A 20,600-nucleotide genomic window follows, 5' to 3' on the forward strand; every position below is an offset into this window, starting at 1 on the left:
TCGCAAGTTTAAGTGTTTCCTTTGCATTCTTCTCCGAATGAGTGTTTGCATACCCGTGATTTCCGCAGTCAAGTCAGGCGCTTTTGTTGCCATGCTAAAACACATCAGGGAAAAAGAAGTGTACTCTTGTTTCTCTTAATCAAATGATGGTGGATATTGATATGGTTCGTCGAACTTAGCTTGCTTGCCCAACAATCATCTCTTTTCTTATTAAATTTCGCTGATTTGAAAATCGCCGACGCTCTTCCAAGGCTCTATAGCCTCTAACCAGAAGCATCGATGACATCGTCCGAATTCGTCGTTGGTCGGGCAACTGCTGGAACAGTAGCATCCATGAGTACAGTCTCTCTTCCTCCTACAAGAGGAGGAGAGTACGCATATCTCGGTATCCTTGCCATTTTTTCTTCGGGGCTTGTCTCGTTGTCGGAATAAACCAACCTTGTCTTTGATTTGTCCTTTTCCTTCTTTCCTTTCTTTTCCTCCGCGGAGGTTGGCTGCTTTTCAGCTGCTGGTGGCGTTGCCTGAGCCCGAGCTTCAGCTGTCTTGGCTGCTCCAGATATTAATTCGTCGACCGAAGTTGAGATATGTGCGGTAGATATGGCTGGTGTAGTAGTTTCTGGTGGAGAATATTGACTATATCCTTGAGGAATACTAGGAGAAGGAACACCGGGAAGTGGATGTTGCATTGGAGGCAAGGGATGAGCCATGGCTGGTGCACCACCGAAGGATGGTCGCTGTGGAAGACCAGGTGCGGCAGGAAGACTGCCTTGTCGGAGAGGAAATTGCGGTAAACTCTGGGGTGGCGTGTGTGTCCGTGCTGGCAGTTGTTGCTGCTGTACGTATGGATGAGGGGACGGCGTAGTTGTTGCGTATGGGGGTGTCTGTCCAGGTTGGAATTGTGGCGGGGRAGCGKATGGAGCGCCATATTGCTGCGGTGCTGGTGGTAGTTGCTGCGCATTCGGCGGGTAGCTTGGGTAGATAGGGCTCTGAGTATGTTGATATGGAGAGCTGACGGCTCCGTAAGGTGCTGCAGGATTCGGATATTGATTTGGTGCTGGAACAGTGGGCGCAGTTTGTTGAGTTGGGGCCTGTTGGAAAGACTGACCCTGCTATTTCGAGTTAGTAATGTCAAAATGCGTTGATAGTCTGGAAATGGACTTACAAAGCCACTTGGAGTCTGGCTAGCACTCTGACTGGCACTCTGACCAGCTCCAACAGGCGTAACTGAACCGCTACTAGCCTCCGACGGCTTACCCTCACTCGCCAACTTCGCCTTATGCTCTGCCAAACGCTTCTTCAGATCCGAAATCTCCAGCTTTGGCTTTTTGGCCGGACCGCCATCCTTCGTGACTCCCGGCGGAGGATTTCCTGTAGCTGCGCGACGCTCAGCTTCAGCTTGCTGAAACTGTGCAAGGACACGTTGGTTGTGAGCTTGAATGACGTCTTCGGGGACACCTTCCATGCCAAAAATCTCAATATCGAGGCTTGATCGGTTGGGTAGAGCATTGTCGACTTCGCTTAGCTGTTCTTTGTGGACTTGGCTCATGTGAACCGACAGACCTATAAAATTAGCTTCCTGAGATCGCGTTTTGTGTTTTGGAAAAATTGCGTACCTCCAGCTGTATTCAGTCGCCGTCCACATCGCTCGCACTTGAAATGTTTCGCTTTCTGATGCGAAATCAAGATTTTGAGATCATCAAAGTCTCGTTCGCAATAGTAGCACCATGGTCGGGCGAGTAATTCTTCGAGATCGGGATGACCGCGCTTCTTTTTACCCATTGTGGATATAGATATTCGCAATTGACTGACAATATTTGCTTTACACGAGTCAAGATCAGGACAGACGTGGATGCAGATGCTGGTGTATAAGGCGTTGAGAGCGACTGAGGTTGAACACAAGATGCAGAGCTAGAGGCGATGCCGCATTGAGATCAGCGATACACATCACGTGACTATGGGTATTTTATCTGGTGTAATATAACGACCAATCAGATGTGGCTAAAGTTGGATTCTTCAAGATCTACTTTATAGAGTGCTAGTCGTACGTGCCTTTCAAATACTTGAGCTCCGCATGTTAACTTATCCATCGTGCTATTCAAGCTCTCTATGAACAAAAAAATCAGGGCCCGGTCTGTCATGCAATGACAAACCCCTATAATGCTAAATGTGAATGCAAAATCCTCACGGCCTAGGTGGATTCTGGAGAGGTGGAAGAGGAGGTCGAGGTCGGCGGACATCAAAAGGGTAGTTTGCACTAGGTTGCATAGTCTCAGGGCGACCCGTGTCACGGCGGGGCTGATGAAGTTGAGCCGGAGGCGGAGGTGGTGGGTATTGAGTTTGTCCGTATGGGTGATAAGGCGAGGGTGGTGGCGGATTGCCGTAGGTGTAATACTGAGAAGGAGCAGTCCAGCGAGGAGGAGCTGTGTTTCTATCAACACTAGGCAAGACTGGCTGGGAAGTGTAAGATGTCATGGCTGGCTGACGTTCAGGCGGGGCGATCGGAATTAAAGGATGTAAAGATGGAAAGCTTCGCGAGGGTTGAGGTCGAGGAGGCTCATTGAGCGGAATGGGGTAAACTTGGTTCATAGTCCTTGCTGGAGGAAGAGGAGGAGGAGCAACTGGTGCAATTGATGTTGACGTGGCAGCTGGCTGAATCGAGAGAGGTTGCAGAGACATAATCGTTGATCCTGACGCAGTCGCAGTTACAGTTGCGGTTGCATTAGTAGTTGAAGTAGCCGTGGCCATAGTCGTGGTGGAGGCGGTTGCAGTTTGTTGTTGTGTAGCTGCGCTATCGACTGTACTAGTGGCAGCCTTACGCCTACGTTTTCTGGGAGGGTTTTGTCCGTTCGCTCTGCGCGCTTCTTCTGCAAGTCTATCGGCTTCCATTTGTTCCTTTGTTCGCTTGGGCTTCCGGGTTCGTCCGTCCTTGTGAAATTTGCCCCAGTGATCAAGCATAGCCATTGTTCGGCGTGGATTCTTGGAATTCGCAATTTTGTCGCGACGTCTGAGTTCTGCTTCACTGAGTACTTCGCCCGGTTCAGCAAGGTTTTGAGGTAGAGTAGCGAGAGCTGGAGGTGCTCCCGGTGCTGCGGGTGCAAGGGCGGGCATGGGAGCAGGAGTGATGTCAGCTTGCTCTGAGCCGGAAACAGACGTCATGCCATCAGCAGGTGGAGAGGTGATAGCGCGTGATGAAGGAGCGGTTTCATTGGCAGTTGAAAACGTGTTATCAGTCGGCGTGCCTGCAGTATTCGAAGTGACTGTTTGGAAAGCAACATTGGTAGCGAGATTAGTAGGCTGGGATGTGATGGTAGTGTTGTTGACAGGTTGTGCTTTCTGGCCTCTACGTTTCTTTCCACCACGAGGACGCGTGCCAGGGCTTGGTGGTGCAGTCTGAGTCTGAGGGTTTTCTGTTTTGTTGACCGAACGAGTGACACGCTTGAAAGGCTGACCATCAAGATCGGATTCAAAAGCTGTAGTGCTGTCGTGGACACTAGGATGTCTCAGGGCAGCGATTTCGCCTTGAGGCAATTTGCGCTTTCGATTTGTTGATCCTCGTGCGTCAAATGGAATCAATGGTGGATCTTGGAATTTAGGAGCATACTCCTGTCCATTTCTTGTCATCGTCCTGAAGTTGTCAGGGTTCGAATTGTTCTTCCCGACCTCGGTCTGCATCTTGCGTAGCTGAGCTGCAGTAGGTCTAAAGCCCCCTTGCACAAAAGGGTCTTGACACTTGAAAGTGGTCTCATTGTTGTTTGCTTCACGTTTCTTTGGTTCATGAATCGAAGCATCATACTTGTAGCCGTAGAGCATGGCTTCTTTCTTATCCCGGAAGACTTCAGGAGGGTCCAATGCGCGGGGATTGGAGGACTTTTTGGGTTTGGTGGTGACTCTTTTGCTGAGATCTTCAATGGCCATCCACTCATCTTGCCAAGTCTTCAAAGCATGGTAGACATTTTGAGCTGCAGCTTGAAGTTGATCGGTAGGCATTGATTCGAAGTTGGTGAGTGTGTCGAGATATTTATCCACAGGAGTGATTTTCAAGAAACCTCCCTTTTCTGTCGTGTCACTTAGATATGGATCAGGGCGGATTAATTTCTTGCCGTTGGTCTTCTTGTTTGTTGACTTGGAGTCATCGAAGATATAGCACCAAGTGTCTTCAAGATCTGCCGTAGTGTTATCGTAGTCAGGATTGAACTTCCGGGCATCGTGCAAGTTCCAGCATTTCATCAGGCGCTTTTCTGCGTTGGCGGCGTGGACCTGCTGACGTTCGAGGTCATGCAGTTTGCTGTCAAGAGATTCGGCAGCTCTAGCACTCAAGCCAAGTTCAGGAGTCTGTGATCCAATAGGAGTGACGTCCGCGTCTGTTGCAGGAGCTGTGACGGCAGCGTGACTACTCAAAACCCCTTTCAAATGACCATTCACCAAGTCATGGTGGTCTGCCATAGTGATATCTGAATCTTCTTCCTTGATTTCATCCTCACGTACCGAAAGATTGGCAATGCGAGGATGTGCAAGTGCAATATGCTCTTTCAAGGCGTTATGAGCTGAGAAGACTCCATCTTCGGGAGCATCAAAAAATTCCGAGCACCACGGACAGTTGATTTGATGGTGATCTGAGGCTGGAGGAGAAAGGGAAACTTCAATTGAGCTGTTGTTGAAGTTTGGCAAAGTTTGGGATGGTTCTGAGCGAGGACGTTTCACGGGTGAACCAGGATGTTCATTGGTCCAACTGGAACATTGTGTTTCTTCGTCATAGCTACGCTTGACGGGAGCCATCGTCGATATTTGTGTAAAAGTTGCAAATATTGAAGAGCCAAAAATAGCAGGCGGCCAAAGCCACCAAGTAGGTGTTATCAGTTGCAGTGGCCGCTGATTTTTGTGAAGCCTGAAATTTTTGATGTCAATACGTGTTGTACTTCGGGTTATGTAACCAACGAGCCAATGAGAGAAAGCAGAAAATTGGACAGGATGAACTAGATGTAGGATGACTGGAAGAGACAGGAATAGCAGTAAAAGCGAAGGTCAAGTTGAATATGGCTCGACGAAGGKCTGCTATAAAATATGATCTTGGACTCTCCAGAAAGAAAGTCTCGCATTGAAGACGGGAGACAGACAGGACACGCGATGATGCAACAGCAGTATCATGCCCGGACGCGATACGCAGTACGAACTTGCGAGACAAAAGAAACGGGGGTTACACACGATATTGATGAAATGAGATCTTCTAAAGCGATCTCTCGATCGAACCTCAGCGTAAGGTGGTCGGTGTTGTAGACGGTGTAGTCCAAGAAAAGCTTGACCAGAATCAAGAAAAGAAGCCGACAATTATTCCGGAGCTTTTCACGAAGAATCCTTACAGAGCAGTAAGAAGAGATGTTGAGGATACAATGAATAGATATTCCGAAGAAGGATACGAAGAGAAAAGAGGAAGAATTGATGATCGAGAATGAAAAATATTGGGGAGTCTTCAGTCGAGGCAAAAGTGAATATGGACGTAGTAAGATCGAAAAAGGTTAGCGTCAAACGCCAATGCCAGGAAAGGTTTAGCGTGGGAATAGAGCCGGACAACAATACAGGGCGTCTGCACGGCACAATGAGAAACCTGACGGTCACGGGAGAGACACAAGATGAGCGAGAGAAGAAGACGACATCTACCAGTTGGATAGAAGAGACAAAAGCGACAATAGGGAAGCGACAAACAGAAGACGGCGAGGGACAGAGCCAGAAGGGCCAACGGGAAGATCGCAGAAATGGCGGGKCTTGCCAGACGCTTGTCTCGATTTGGCCTGCAGAGTATACTTATGTAGAGTGGCCTATGAGCGGCCGGGATTTGTCACTATGAATTTTCCCTCTTCGCCTACTAGTGACGAAACCCGCCATTTGATATAAATATTGATATTGATAAATTATTCTTCGTTTCATGCGACAAAGCATTGACTAATTCACAGGGCCTGGCGTTTGCTGAGCACATGAGGCTGTCGAATATCTTTGAGGCCATTAGTTAACACGGTGCTGATTAGCGAGCGATATCTGCAGGGGTCACGACTGCTATTKCTCTGTTATTATAACAAGTCTATGCCTATTGATCGACTTCTGAGGGATCCAAGTGGTGCTAGAGATTCGATAATCAAGTCTCCCCTGGCTCTATGGTCATATATCCGTCACTAGTTACATGCTTACAACATCGCTCTGAGTGTTGGCAACCCAACCCCATTTCTCTCTCCCACATTGAGAGCTACCAGAAATCGACTGACACAATTGTMCCCCGCCACAGTAGCAGTAATCTCAACAATCTCTTTCTCCGTAAAAAGCCGCCGCAGTTCATCGAATATCAGTTCCGGGACCGCAATGTTCTTGGTCATCGCATCTGTGTATCGATAGACCGCAACCTGTCGAGGATTCAAGACCTGCAGAACTTCGTTTTCTGTCCCCGTAAGATCTTTGTTGGCCAGCACTCGAAAGGCTTCTTGACTAAATCCCGTGGCTTCCAAGAGCGGCGCATGCTGATCCCATTCGTAGCGAGCATGGTTGACCGCAGCTATCCTGCAAATGGCGAGTTCACGAAGGTCGTCTGGAAGACTGGTCTGAGAGCGAATGGCACCAAAGAATGAGTTCCATCCATTCGCGACTGGGTAAGAATGGAGCAACGCTCGGTCGAGTGCTAGCATGCCCCCTTCACCGCGTCGTGCCTGGATGCTGGATAGAATTTTTGCTTCCTCCGGGCAGGAAGTGGATGGAGGGTCTGCAACGTAGGGGATGCGCATTTTGATATAATGCTTATTGTTTGGATGTGTTTCTTCAGGAGAGGGGAGTTCTGATTTCCGCAAACAATGAGTCCCTAGGAAAGGTTTGCACGGTGGGATCGGTCTCAATTTAAGCTACAGTCCCCGTTTCTGTGCCGACGCAGACGCAGAAATCGATATGATACATCATTCTGCAGCGAAGCGAGCTGTTCTAACCCTGCCATAGACGCATCTCGAGACATACTCTATTGATAGGGTTACACAATCTATTCCGGATCCATACCCTTGACGCGACTAGACAGGGCCGTGGAGATAGAGCCCGATCCGCTGATTTGCTTGGCTTGCTGTGTGGTCATGCTAGATGTGTATGATGTACATCATCTAATTAGATGCGTACACCATCAAGTTAGATGTTTTCCCCATCTAGTTAGATGTGTGCACCATCTATATATTAGTTTTTCAAATCCGATAGCGGCGTGCTAAGTTGCATCTGGACTGATTGGATTGATTTCCGGTTAAATTCGCGAACGGCGATCGGCCTGGTGGAGATGAAGATCAGAAATTTGGGATCTTTGACAGCCACTTACGCTTGGCTGCAGGATGTTCTATTCTAGTAAATAGTACGAGTACGTAGTCTACTCAACACGTAGCAATACGTAGAAGAAGCCGGTGAAGTGGCTCGTAAATACGTGCAATAGAAAAGACTAAGCTTGGCGCAGATCATAGGGGATCCACGCGCTCCACTCTGGACGACGTCTCACTCGCTGCGACCGACAGCTTCAACTACAGTCCATGATACACGGCTTAAACACAACCACTGCACCATCTGCATCAAGCTCGCCATGCCTCCAAAAGGAGCCAAACCTACGAACGATGAGCTGCTAGCTCAATTTGACGATCTCGGTATCGACACGACGGGCAAGTCCTCAGAACCGACTCCCGCGCCTCCGACCACAACCACCTCCAAGCCAGCTCCTACAGAACCTCCAACAGCTACCGAAAAAGATCCTCTAGCTGAATTAGAGAATCTCGCGTCCCAGAGACCCAGCACACCGCGCCTGTCAGCAGAAGCGCGTCGCTCAAAGCCCTCTTCCGGTCGGACAAGTGAAGAGAAGCCCGCTATACAACCCCGCGCCGCGGTCGTCGAGGATGAACAGCCGTTAGATAAACCAACACCGGCACCTACTGCTTTACAGGAAGAAGCCAAAAGCTCTGGTGGAGGATGGTGGGGAGGATTCCTGTCGACGGCGACGGCGACAGCCACTGCCGCGATGAAGCAGGCTGAAGCGGCTGTGAAGGAGATTCAGAAGAATGAAGAAGCACAGAAGTGGGCAGAGCAAGTGAGAGGGAACGTGGGTGCTCTCAGAGGTCTTGGTAAGTTCTTTAATTATTATTGAATATGCATCCACGTTCAGGGATCAGGACAACTAATTTGGTTATCAGGAGGAGAACTGCGAACTCTAGCCCTACCTACCTTTACATCAATCATTCACACATTAGCACCTCCAATCTCATCCCACGAGCGACTCCAAATACACATTACGCACGACTTATCCGGCTACCCCAGTCTCGAACCTATAATCCACTCCGTCTTCGCCCGCGTAATGTCTCAAGTCGAAGGCGGCGATCTCCTCGTCATCCAACGCGGTCAAGAATCCTCTCCTCGTCGCGGGACAGACTTTGGCTTCCAATCTTCAATTACAGGATGGCGTGATGGGCCATGGTGGAGAACCATCACCCCTGGTACCCCGCGCAGCATCGCAGCTGTCCCCGGCGTCGTACCGGGCACAAAACTCGCTCGCGCAAGCGCAGAGGCTTATGCTACAGAATTCTATTCGTCGCGAGGCGGGATCGAAGAGGCTGCTAAACAGGCGACTGAGATCTTGAGTGAATCCAACCCCGTGCGAAGTAGCGATATTTTCCTTTCGATTCAAGCTATCAGCCAGACCGCACCGAAGGATCTGTTTCAAGCCGGTCCTACAGCGGAAAAAGCCACGCCGGAAGGTGCAGGAGGTGTAGTCGAACCGGCCGAAAATGGCGAAGAGGAGATTCTATTCGCTGTCTACCTGCACGACCCCGTCCATGGAATCGCATTCAACACAATCTCACAAACCATCCCTCGCAAATGGATCGAATGGCTCGATGCATCGACCCCGGCAACAGAGGGTCAAGAAGAGGACACGCGCACGAGAATCCCGGAAGCAATCCAGGATATTATCGAAAGTGGTGGTGTGGATCCTCGGGAATGGGTCTCGGAGTGGGTGGAGGAATCATTGAGTCTGTCAACGGGCGTTGTTGCGCAGCGATACGTTGCGCGTCGTATGGGTGTTGGTGAGGGCGGAATTGCAAAGGGGAAGTTGAAAGCTGGGCAGGCTACGACGATTGAAGGTGGAGCTGGCGAGGCCGCGAGGACATTGATTTAGTTTTTTTTTTGTCTCTTTTGATGTTTGTTAATATATTAAATGATACTCCACACCAGTCTTTGCATTTTGTGCAACTTGTTCATGTCTATATCTCTATCGGCAAGTGATATTTCTATATCCAAGTACTTTGTCCTCATTGCGCATAGAGCGCATCTAACCATAAACCCATAAACCCATTAAGAACCATCTATGCCAGTTAACAATCCAACTGCAAATCCCCACTAAATCCATCCGGATGCCAAAAATTGGCCTTTAGCGGCGTGACACTAAACTCCGCATCAGCAAAATCAACCCCGCGAGAGATGGAGGGGATAGAAAAAAACTCACCTCGTAAACCCATCAAGCACAGTCCTCGCATCCGTCCCCTGCGGACTCTCCGCCAGACTCCTCTTAATATCTGATAGTTCAGCCTCCCAGCGAAACTGGCGTATCCTATTCGACTTCCCTTTCTGGTGTATCTCAACTTTCTCGTTACTCTGAACAACCTCAGCATAAAGACTGGCTTTGGTCCACTCATTCCTCAATGCACGCGTATATCTGACTGGTCTAGTCTCCACGTCCTCTCTCATCGGCACATTGAGGTTATACAATTCAACCCTCTCATCCCAATTCCGGCATAGATACTCAATCACCCTCGTCGATAATCGTGCTGCTGCCGCAATGGTTGCAGGCGGTTGCTCATCTTTACTTCCAAACGAGAGCGCGATTCCGCGCTTGCCGCATGTAGCAGCCTCTAATGCGCCGCCCACGGTGCCGGAGGAGAGGTTGTAGATTGTGCTGGCGTTGCGGCCGTGGTTGGGKCCTGAGATGACCAGGTCGATAGTGCCGCGCGATGGGAAAAGAGAGTAGAGACCCAGCTGGGCGCAACTGGCGGGTGTGCCGTTGCTTATTACGACCCAGTAATCTTCCTCATTTTTGCTCTCGTTCTCATCGATTGATGGTGTCGAGACGTTGAGATGTTCACTTGACGCCGCGGGGGTGGGTGGCATGTACCCATTTGTCGTCGTTGTCGGCGTCGCTGTGTTTTGTTCTTTTTCGCTTTCGTCAACCCATGTCCCGTCTTCTCGAAATGAGTCTGGGTGAACATATGTAGCCGTCAACGAGGCGCCGATGATATGCGCTTTCCCGATCCAGGAGCGCGATGCGGCGGGGATGACGACTGAGACTCGATGACCGGCATCTTTCAGAGCGTCTACAAGGGGGCGGATGTAGGGTGATAATTTTTTGGATGGGGGGCCATCGTCATTGACGATCTTCGAAGCCGTTAGTCTCTTTCCTGGGATGTTATGACCATGCTGGTGGGAACTTACTAGGATATGCATGGTTGAAGTGCAACTGAGTGGAATCAATCAGATGATGAAAAGCGGAGCAAATGAAGAAGCAATGAAAAGAAGCACTAGATAGCACTTTCTATATAAAACACACTGTATCTTCCTGCTCGTATGTACAATTTTTGATCCTTCCAACGATCAAATGTCTACAGGATTGGTCCCTAATTTTGCCGAGGTCCTTTGTTCTGCTGTTGTTTCTTTTTCTTGGACCTCGTATTTTGACGGATGTTCTCTCCTAGAGGAAAAGTATGGAAAAAGGGAAGAAAGCAAGAGAAAAATGCGAAAGCAGAGCCAGCGGGCTTAAAGTTATTTCATTTGTATGTGTATGTATATCTTCACCGAGCTTCATGGCTAAAAGCTTCCCCGAGGAGACCCAGTCGACTTTTCAACTAAGGCTCCAATGCACATTCCTGTCAATGCGGGGCAATTAGCCGGAAAATAATCTCGGTATCTCGAATTTACCCAGTCAGAGTCGCAAGAGGGTAGTAACGTACCCAAGGTTTGGTACTGTTGCAGAGGTGTGTATTGGCGGAAGAATGCAAAATAAGCTGTTTAAGCGCTCAGCGCGTTCGGGGAACTTGCCGAAGAACTTTTTTTTCGGGATGTCGGTGAGCACTGATAGCCTGATAAGCACTGCGAAGGACAAAGTTGCACTTCGATAACGCGGAAGCCCTAATCAGTCTTTCCGGCAACAATTCATTGTGTGAGTAAGTACTACGACGGATGTTGCTCTTTGATTGCTGTCCTGGTGTATCGTGATCGAGTGCTTGATCAGACTAAATAATCGAACGAATCCTTACTGAAGCGATTGTGCATATGCTCCATGCGCGGCAGTTCATTTGCTCCTCGTGACGAAACGATGCAATTGTCAGTGACTACTCAAAACTGCATTTCGGTGAGATCTCAGCTGCGAGCCAACATCCGCCTGCCCGCCTGGCAAACATCGACAATCGCATTCCCTGTTTGCTAATCTGTTCAGTTTAATGCCACCAATGCAACCCCAGGTTAATAGTAGCATACTTCACGTGGCGTATCGCTGACACACTTAATGGTAGCTTCTCATGAAGGTGATTATTGCGTAGGTACGCACTATAAGACCGACAATCCGATGCACCACGGCCCTGTAACACAAGCACTCGTGGATACCGTATCATATCGTCGGTGCTGATCGACAGCTAAGATCAGGAATACATAGAGCGCCAAAGCCAAGCATCAAGGATTGCTAGATCTTCCACGCACTCTGTTCCCTGCAGGCAAACACGAACGCTGCCAAGCAACAATAGCATGTTGCGGAAAGGGCGGATGAAGGTCAGCGATGAGAAAATACTGCTTTTGACTGTTCACATGATAGTCATGACGCGTCATTCTGAGAATTGACCAGGAGATAGAAGAAGAGGAAGGGACGAAAGAGAAGAAGGAGAGGAAGGAAAAAAGAGAAGACATCCTTTGATTCCCCAACGAAGGAGCGAGTAGTATATAGAAATTTAGTGAGGCAGGTACGTCTGCAAATCTGATTGCAATTTTAGCAACCTTACCTAAAGAGGAAACACCCCCATTTTTGCAATCAATTTCCGCAGCCCACCATTCATCATTCTACACAGTAGAAGCAGGCACTGTACGTAAACCCCCTGACATCGTTGCACTTTTGCAAATTCAACTTGGCGTTTGCGGACTGCAAAAGTCCGGCATTCAACTCATCATAAATCCATCGTCTCTGATTCGATCTGGTACATACGAGACATGGTCCCCAACCGGTCGCCCGCGGCAAGAAAATGCCGGCGAGCCACCTGATGAATGATTTTTTTTCGGGCATTTCGGTTCTTTTTAACGACATGCCTATGTTGCTTTTCACACTTACCTCAAATGAACAACTCATTCTATGAGTCTCGGTGCCCTCCGTGGAAATGGTAGACGTCTTATGGGCGTGGTCAGTGCTCCCGTGGAGTTTTTGCGCCCACGAACTAAGAAAGAGCCATACAATTGTTACATCTAACGAGACTTACGATACACAAAAAGAGAGAGTCAACGGTAATATTGTATGTATCCTGGCTTGGCAGCGTATATTGATTACTCAAATGAATACGAAATCAGAACCCGACCCCAGATCCTCTTTATCAGCCCCTGGCTATTGGAAGATTGGAATGGAAATAAAGCATCCTGCCTGGTGTGTAACCAGTAAAACATCGGACTCCGTAGGACATCTACTATAGTAAGGCTGTGGGAGAAGGCCATGGATGATGCATGTAATGTGTCTTTTAATATAGCCACGATCCCAACAATAATACCATGCACCATCTGGATTGTATTTCAGCCCATCTTCCTCCCCTCTTCCTGTCTGTTCAGGTTCATCATTCTCATCATCTCATCCTCAGGCCATCTGCTTATCAACAAACCAATAATCATCCTGTACACGCGGTTGAGAAACTCCGTCTGCCCGCCGCAGACCGACGCCTGATTCCCCAGGCAGCCAGGCCAGCATTTAAGGCGCCCATCCACCCTCTCCGTTGGAGTCCGGTCTGTGCGTATTCTTCCAGGTCCCAGTTGAACGAACATCCACCCTCCAACTCCTTAGCTGTTATTTTTACTGGCAATTACTAGGGTGAACTCAGTACTGCTGTATTGTTGTGCACTGTCCTCAAATCAAAATAATCGCACAGGTGGAGCCACGCCCCAGCAGGCTTTCCGTGGTCGCAGAGTCGCAGCAAAGAGAAAAAAAAAAGCAACCTTGGAAGAAGCGACTAAACCCCGCTTGGTGTCGACAGTGGATAGTCTCAGACTGACTGACTGAAGCGCTTTTCTCTCTAACCACCATCTGGGTGACTGCAAACAACAATTCAAAAATCCAACCATCGAAAACAAAACTACGTCAACTACAAAGACCCTTCGACCGATCAGTCGCGGGGCTTGCTTACCACGACATTCCTCCCCCTCTCGTCGATATCGCCTGATGGACTGCGGGAGTGCTGATAATGCGCCGGGCGTCGATCCCAACAGTATCCTCAGCTCGTGGGATTTCACCAGCAACACCTTTTCCGATTTGACCTGGGACCAGAACACCTTTGACAACCTGCCAGAACTAGATTCGTACCAGGATTCTAATGAAGGTGATGCCGAACTATTCGATTTCCTCTCTGCTCAGGGCCCGCCCAGTCGCGACAGCCTTGACCCCTCGGTCATCGACGCGACAAGTCTGGACTTGAGGTTCGTCTCATCTGCCCTTCCATATATGAAGTGTTCGGAATATCTGACATGAGATGATCTCTTTAGCAACGCTTCAGTAGGTGTTACCGATGGCGTCAACTTTGTGGGAGGAACCTTTAGTCCGCGAACACATCAATCCGTCGACGACAACTTGCTCTCCGACAATGCGTGGTCGCAATTTCAACTTTCCCATTCCAATGGCTTGGTGATGCCATCGGACTCGGTCTATTCGAACCAATACCCAAAAAATACGCTCGGACGGAGTGCGACCGTGATTGTCGACGATGGCGAGCGGGGAATGGACGCTGGACTGACAAACTATCAGCGGGCACGTAGCTTGTCTGCCTATCAACGACTGCGCCAGTCTGTATCATACAACAGTGTCAATCACAACAAACAACATGGATGGCGTAACTCTGTCAGCTATCCAACCTCGTTCGCTCCGACGCAGTTCCCTATATCACCGCCACTGGAAGCTCAGTCGGAAACATCGATGACGAGCGCATCACTGAATCAACAATGGTTCCCCAACACCGACATGTCGGTTGGGTCTTTTGCCGTCCTGCCGCACGATGTGTCCGTCTACAGCCGACCTCAACAGGCCAAGCCGGAACCTCAGACGGGATCAAGAAGCCCTTCAATACACAGTAACGGTATTGCTGTGTCTGTTGATTTGAACAGTATAGCAAGCAACGGGTTACCTTTAAGCACTGATAACAGTGTGAAAGACGAGCAAATAATTATACAATGGGATGAACCAGTCTCACCCGAGAAGTCCCTGGAATCATCACCCGAGTTTCCCAAAGTCAATGGGTTCATGGTTAGTGAGGATACTTCTGACATCCCACAAATGTCGCTCGAGCAGGAGCGACGAAGCCATGTCGGTTCTCGACATACGCCATCAGCATTCCAACCAGCTTCAGTAGCACGCAAGCGCAAACAGAGGAACTCTTCTATTGTCAACATTGACCAGATCCAGCAACCAAGACCTTTACAGATTGTCCAAGAAGATGGATTGGGAGGGGCTATATCGTCCGAAGACTTTGTATGCCCCCCTCGAGGTGCTCGCCGGAAGGGTCCTTTGACCATTGTGGGCAGGGCCAATGCCGGCTTAAGGCGGAAGAATAAAGATACATGTGTTCAATGTCGATTGAACAAACGAAAGGTATGCTTCATACGAACTTCGTGATAGACCTATACTGATTGTGCTTAGTGCGATGGCAACGCACCATGCGATGCTTGTCGTCCTACCCTACAAGAGCAGCCTTGTGCCCGTGCATGCTTTGCTAGTATTGTCGAGTACGGGACTTGCAACTATATTTGTAAGTGACGCCGACTTCGAAAGATGAGCATAGAGCTAACATCTTGCAGCACAACGAGCAATCAATCATGTCACATCCACGGCAGGCGATCACCGGGTCCGAATTGAGATTCCTTCAGCATTTGACCTCCATGAACTGCTTAATTTCCTCGGCGAGCGCCGCGGTAAATTCAATATCCGCGCCAGCCAATCTTGGGGATCTCTCTACGTACTTGACCTTGGGGAAACATACAAATTCCTCAAGAGTCTCAGCGAGTACAATGACAATTCTCAGTCGACATTTTTAGAGTTCATCGACCATCGTGTCATTGACTCCAAGGATAAGACCAAAAATTGGCTTAGCTGCGTAAAGGACTGTGACCCCATGAATAATGTCTATGTAAGTTGTGATCATATCGCCTGTAATATTCTTACTAATTTGATAGAAACTGCTGTCCCAATGGAACAACATGCCAAGCCGCGCATCGTACAGTTTCGTTGCTTTGGACGGATCTTCCAACGACAAACTAATGGATGTGTCCAACAACCAAGACCGTCGTGATATTTTACTAGCAGCTCAATTGTCTCGGATTTTCTGTCGATTACTTGAAGTCGAGGGTTTCCGCAAACTAGAACGTGATTTCTACAACATTAAGTGGAAGCGAATCTCTTTGGATGCCCATATCCGATTCTTGGAAGAACTGGGCAACATCCTCCTGTCTCTACGCTGGCGTGTGTCATGGTGGAAGCGACTCGGTGATGGCGGCAAGGAGCCAGATCCCAGCCAGCAGCACTACATCGACCGCGTCGAACTCCTCTGTCGAATCCTATACGTCTACTATACTAGCGTTCTCACCAAACTTCCTGCTTGGTCGGCCACCGACAACTTGAAAGGCAAGTACTCGCGGTACGCAGATACCGAGCAGGAGATCTGGGATAACTTCCCCGAAGATCCCAGTGAGGACGGATTCCAGCGATGGATGGCGCAGGGTCAGGAGCTCATCGAGCAGGCCGGTAGCCCCGTTCGGGTAGCCACCAAGATCACCAAAGTTTGAGCTTCTCCATTTAATGATGACGAGCATGATATGATAGCGTGTTTTTAATCTTCTTGTTTATATTACTTTTGCACATTTTTTCTATTCTGTTGTTCGACATTGTAATCCAAACACAACCGAAAAAAAGGGACGGAGCGATTTGAGATACCCAGGGCAAGCGATTTCATATTGACATTTGACGGATTCATCTTTGCAAGATCGGGTTCTGTTGAATGTTTTGGTTTCATTTCATGGCACATTGGTTTTTGTTTTTACTGTGCATAGTTGGTATTATTAATCAATGGAACTTTTATCTATTCAATTCATAGTAGCCCAAAAAATATGTACAATCGTGGTATGTTCATCAAACGCCATGACATGTAAACTCGAGCAGAGTGCTGGGTATCTGTATATGGCTCGACCTGCACACAGTCGAACGGTATCCTCCAACGTTGCTTTCCTTTCATCACGCCTCGATCAAGCTCGGTGTCGAAATAAATAATCTCCTATCTCCTGCCCCCTTCCCCTCTCTGACCGCTGCTCCGCGGAGGGATAAAAACTCATTTCTTCTTATACTCAGCCCTCTTCTCTTTCATCTTCTCCTTCTTCGCATTAACCAACAACTCCAAATGTCCCGCTCGTTCCGCAAGACTCTTCTCCGTCTTGTTGATCAGGCCTGACGAGAGCTTCTTCATCGTCTTGCGCTGTTTCGCGAGTTGGGCTTTTTTCGGCGCGATTACGCGGGGGCCGAGTTTTGAGGATGATCTTTTAAAGCAAGTGTTAGTTAGTTACGAAAAACGAGAGAATGGGAGGGAAGGGGGCTTACTTTTTGCCAGTGCCGGGTTTCGCTTTCTTTAACGGGGCTTGGGCCATTGCGTATGTTCAGAGTCTGGTACTGTTACTCGTAGTATTGACTGAGGATGTAAATTTGTAGTGATTCCAGATGGTTTGGGCGGGCTGCTCGCCCGAGTTGAAAATTCCTTATCGGTTATCGCCGAGGTCACGTGATATGTGACCAAAACATACACAGATTTCAGATCAACCTGGATACGTACTGTTATTAAAGACAAGTATATACTCAATTGACAGATGAAATACGTTACCATCAATTGATCTTTGGGTATGCCTAGCACCAACATCTTGTCGAAGCTCACGTGAAGCGGGTCGGTGGATCGCAGCTTCTCCGTGCTAAATCAAAACAATTCAGGGGACAACGGCGGGGACAAAACAAACATCTCCTTTTGTTTTCTAGCTTCCTGCTTTATTTACTGCGTACTTTCTCATCTTACCTAAATTATATCTTCAGAATCTTATTCTTGTTTAAATAATCGTCGGAGCACCTGCCCCATGAGATAGTGCCCGTTCCTGATCGAGACGGCATCTCCGCTGATCGTTGCAATTGGCAGGCAATTCGGCATTCCTCGGTACATACCTAAGTAGCTTTCATCTGATCGAGGATACTCCGAATCCATGACTCTCAGTTGAGTTAGCTTTTTCTGCCATGGATTCATTCTCCATATCCCCGCAACTTCTATCACCGTCATCGTCCACCAGACAAAAGTCACAAAGCACCTTTCGAAGCTCCCCCCGGTCCAGTCCGCCTTCTGTCTTCGTCCGTTCCCCGCCGTCTCCACCACCGAGGCCAGAGCCATTGAACCTCCAGACGCGACGATTGCAACTGCGGAACGCGCGCTTTCAAGGTGCTCGCATCTCGCCAAATAAGGTAGCCTTGTCTGATCGCTTTGCGACATCATGGCGGTCTGCGTCTCCCGCGTCTGATGCTTCCGTTGACAAAGAAAATCAATCGCCTTCTCCTGACAACACCAACAATAACGCCCTTGAACAAAGACCACACAATAAATCCCCTGGATCCACACGGCGAAGAGTCAGTATTTTGCAGGAAATCCACGACTCGTCTCAAAGAGGTCGCAAATTACGTCGTCCATCTTTGTCACGCCTCTTTGGTCCGCCGCTCGATGTATCGGATCACCACTCTTCTTTGAATCAGCGATATTCATATCGGTCCCCGTCATCTTTGCGACAGCTGTCTCCTTATTCTATTTTGAGAGACAATGATGCGGATCTCGTGACGGCGACCTATAATCAGCAGAACCGGTCCTCGCCGCTGTCGACTTTTCATACAAATAGACCGAGAAGCAATAGTCGCGATAGGACAGATAGCTACGCAACGGAAAGATATATCGAGCATCTAGAGGCACAACTTGCCGCGGTACAGAATCAGTCGAGTCCAATGCAGGCGTCAACCACCAAACCGCAGGTCTCCAAGCTGAGGGCCCTGAATGCTGAAATCAAGGTGCTACGGCAGGAGATTGCGGAATGGGAGGACAAGTTTGACGTTCGAGTGCATGAAGAAGTTGGACTTCGGACGGATGTGGAAAGTAAGCTTCGAACCAAGATTATTTTTCTTGAAGGTCAGCTCGAGGACTACGCTACTCGGATTAAAGACCTCGAATGTGAGCGAGATTTGCAGGCGCAGAAGTTACGGAATGTAGAGTCTCTGCGATCTACGAATCGGGGCCTGGAGAGACGTATCGATGTCTTGACGGAGCTGCTCGCACAGTCTCCCACGAGAATAGAAAGTCGCAGCCCAGAAGTGTCGCCCACCCGCAGTCCTGGTCCTCGTCTGTCTCGACCGAAGTCAATGCTCCCGTCTGTACCATTGCGATCGGATGTTGTCTACCCATTGGCCGAACCGAGCTTGATCGATCCAGAGGCTGGAGTTGAGAAACACGAGCCGGAGGTTCCTGACCTGATTCCTGATGACTCTACTATTGCTTCTTCAGTGGCATGTGACTCTCAGCGTTCGTCTACAATATCGCATCCATCAACAATCTCATCGCGATGGAGTGTTCCTCTTCCTTTCTCACCCGAGTTGCAAGGTAAAACTCCTGTACGGGCGCGAAATATGCGGCGTTTCCCATCCGGGACTTGCACTCTCAAACCTCTGATATTACCTACCACTACTACTCCAACACCCACGTCACCACAACGACCGTCACTTACCGGCGAACATTTCTCTTCGATTTACAGTCCCGGTTACGAACGAGGCGCGGACAATGCAACACGATTCGCGCAAGAAGAAACACTGGCTGCTCTAGAAGGTCGTACAAGCCATTACCAAGCATATGAAGATGAAGTGTCGGAGCCAGAAGATGACAATATTTCTGACTCTCCATTGTCGAGACGGTCCGAACCTAACAATATGCACTTTGCGACAACACTAGATTCTGAACTCGAGGAAGCAGAACGAAACGATGAATTCATTAGGCCACATTCAAGGCAATCAAGTCAAGCTTATTCTCGTCTCAATACCCCTGTTGGGTCAACTCGTCTGAATATCTACGGTAGCCACCACACACCCAGGGCGTATAGGGTACCTTTGTCGGTACGCAAGGGCAGTAGTGCCGATTTGGAAGCCGGTACTTCTCGAGATTCGAAAATGTCATTTGCTCGAAGGTTGATTGTAGGGATATGGAGGAGGAGCATCAAGCAACTCGGGCGAGTATCGTGGTGGGTTTTGGGCATTCTATTTGGCTCTGAACAGCGAAATGAGTGGGCAAAGAGTTCATCCTCGTTACGTATGCGCATGAAACCAGAATCTCAACATCGTCCTTCTCAACCTGTCTGTCATGCATGTGGCCAGTGTCAACAAACCCACAAACGAGAGGAAAGCAGCACTTCGAACAGCGACAACCTGGACGGCATCAACCGGACTATACTCATGTGGACAAAGCTCTCTGTTGCAATGATAGTAGCTTTCGGACGCGCGATTCGCTACGGGCCTGAAACAGTGCTGTTGGATACTCGGAACGATTCAAAAAACGAATATCGCCCTTCGTCGTCAATCCGTTATAAATCTTCTCGAAACAAATCAATCGACCAGACGAGCTCATTCAACCTGCGCAATAACGACGACGAACATAATACATTAGAAGAACATACAACCTGGCCCACGAGGCCTTTGACAGTTGAAGACTTTTTCATCAGCTGATCAATCCGTCCACTGTCGGAGAAAGAATCACATCTAACGACTAACGACGCAACAAACAGCAAAGCGACCCTGACAAAGGAGTTGATCCTTGATTCCTCCCTACTTTTAGGTGAGGACTATATACACACCCCTCGATAGGCAGGGTCTCATTCTTGTAATTATTATTCTTACTGGAGCCATCAATGTAAATACATAATCAAAAATACTACAAATATCCATGGTAATATTGCATGCCAGAACTCGACCTGATCAGTCAGTTCGGAGAATTACCGCATTGAGTATCTCTTACCTTTTCCAGAAATTTGTCGTTGGTTACACGAAGTAATCGATAACAAAGCGAAGTAATCGATAAGTAAGTAGTAGTCATTAGAATATAAAGACATTAATGCTTAGCTGAAATATAAACATACACATAGACAATGTATAAGAAGAATTAATTCTCATGACTCCATTCGCTTCAACAACTATACCACCCCGCACAAACGCAACTCGCCTGAAATGTACATGACCGTTATGTAAAATATGGTGATGGAATAAATTTGCTTGCTCAGATGAA

General features: G+C 48.6%; 8 protein-coding genes across 8 annotated transcripts; 3 read left to right on the top strand and 5 right to left on the bottom strand.

Moving 5' to 3' along the window:
* Positions 1-263: 263 nt before the first annotated feature.
* BHQ10_007277 (uncharacterized protein) lies at positions 264-1,779 on the bottom strand (the record flags this gene model as incomplete). Its single annotated transcript, XM_040879955.1, has 3 exons — positions 264-1,109; positions 1,163-1,560; positions 1,614-1,779. The coding sequence occupies 3 exons, from the start codon at positions 1,777-1,779 to the stop codon at positions 264-266; spliced, it is 1,410 nt and encodes a 469-aa protein (XP_040735781.1).
* Positions 1,780-2,181: 402 nt separating this feature from the next.
* On the bottom strand, positions 2,182-4,776 carry BHQ10_007278 (uncharacterized protein; the record flags this gene model as incomplete). The annotated part of the gene is made up of 1 exon (XM_040879956.1): positions 2,182-4,776. One exon carries the CDS (start codon positions 4,774-4,776, stop codon positions 2,182-2,184), a length of 2,595 nt encoding a protein of 864 aa, XP_040735782.1.
* A 1,400-nt stretch (positions 4,777-6,176) lies between these two features.
* Positions 6,177-6,764, bottom strand: BHQ10_007279 (uncharacterized protein; the record flags this gene model as incomplete). The annotated part of the gene is made up of 1 exon (XM_040879957.1): positions 6,177-6,764. One exon carries the CDS (start codon positions 6,762-6,764, stop codon positions 6,177-6,179), a length of 588 nt encoding a protein of 195 aa, XP_040735783.1.
* An 821-nt stretch (positions 6,765-7,585) lies between these two features.
* BHQ10_007280 (uncharacterized protein) lies at positions 7,586-9,166 on the top strand (the record flags this gene model as incomplete). Its single annotated transcript, XM_040879959.1, has 2 exons — positions 7,586-8,117; positions 8,187-9,166. The coding sequence occupies 2 exons, from the start codon at positions 7,586-7,588 to the stop codon at positions 9,164-9,166; spliced, it is 1,512 nt and encodes a 503-aa protein (XP_040735784.1).
* Positions 9,167-9,489: 323 nt separating this feature from the next.
* BHQ10_007281 (uncharacterized protein) lies at positions 9,490-10,488 on the bottom strand (the record flags this gene model as incomplete). Its single annotated transcript, XM_040879960.1, has 1 exon — positions 9,490-10,488. One exon carries the CDS (start codon positions 10,486-10,488, stop codon positions 9,490-9,492), a length of 999 nt encoding a protein of 332 aa, XP_040735785.1.
* Positions 10,489-13,444: 2,956 nt separating this feature from the next.
* Positions 13,445-16,053, top strand: BHQ10_007282 (uncharacterized protein; the record flags this gene model as incomplete). Its single annotated transcript, XM_040879961.1, has 5 exons — positions 13,445-13,698; positions 13,765-14,863; positions 14,912-15,020; positions 15,070-15,398; positions 15,445-16,053. 5 exons carry the CDS (start codon positions 13,445-13,447, stop codon positions 16,051-16,053), a joined length of 2,400 nt encoding a protein of 799 aa, XP_040735786.1.
* Positions 16,054-16,592: 539 nt separating this feature from the next.
* Positions 16,593-16,905, bottom strand: BHQ10_007283 (uncharacterized protein; the record flags this gene model as incomplete). Its single annotated transcript, XM_040879962.1, has 2 exons — positions 16,593-16,797; positions 16,859-16,905. The coding sequence occupies 2 exons, from the start codon at positions 16,903-16,905 to the stop codon at positions 16,593-16,595; spliced, it is 252 nt and encodes an 83-aa protein (XP_040735787.1).
* A 628-nt stretch (positions 16,906-17,533) lies between these two features.
* Positions 17,534-20,044, top strand: BHQ10_007284 (uncharacterized protein; the record flags this gene model as incomplete). Its single annotated transcript, XM_040879963.1, has 1 exon — positions 17,534-20,044. The coding sequence occupies one exon, from the start codon at positions 17,534-17,536 to the stop codon at positions 20,042-20,044; it is 2,511 nt and encodes an 836-aa protein (XP_040735788.1).
* Positions 20,045-20,600: the final 556 nt, after the last annotated feature.

The sequence above is a fragment of the Talaromyces amestolkiae genome, assembly GCF_001896365.1.
Source record: "Talaromyces amestolkiae strain CIB chromosome Unknown scaffold15.1, whole genome shotgun sequence".
NCBI classification, from domain to species: domain Eukaryota; kingdom Fungi; phylum Ascomycota; class Eurotiomycetes; order Eurotiales; family Trichocomaceae; genus Talaromyces; species Talaromyces amestolkiae.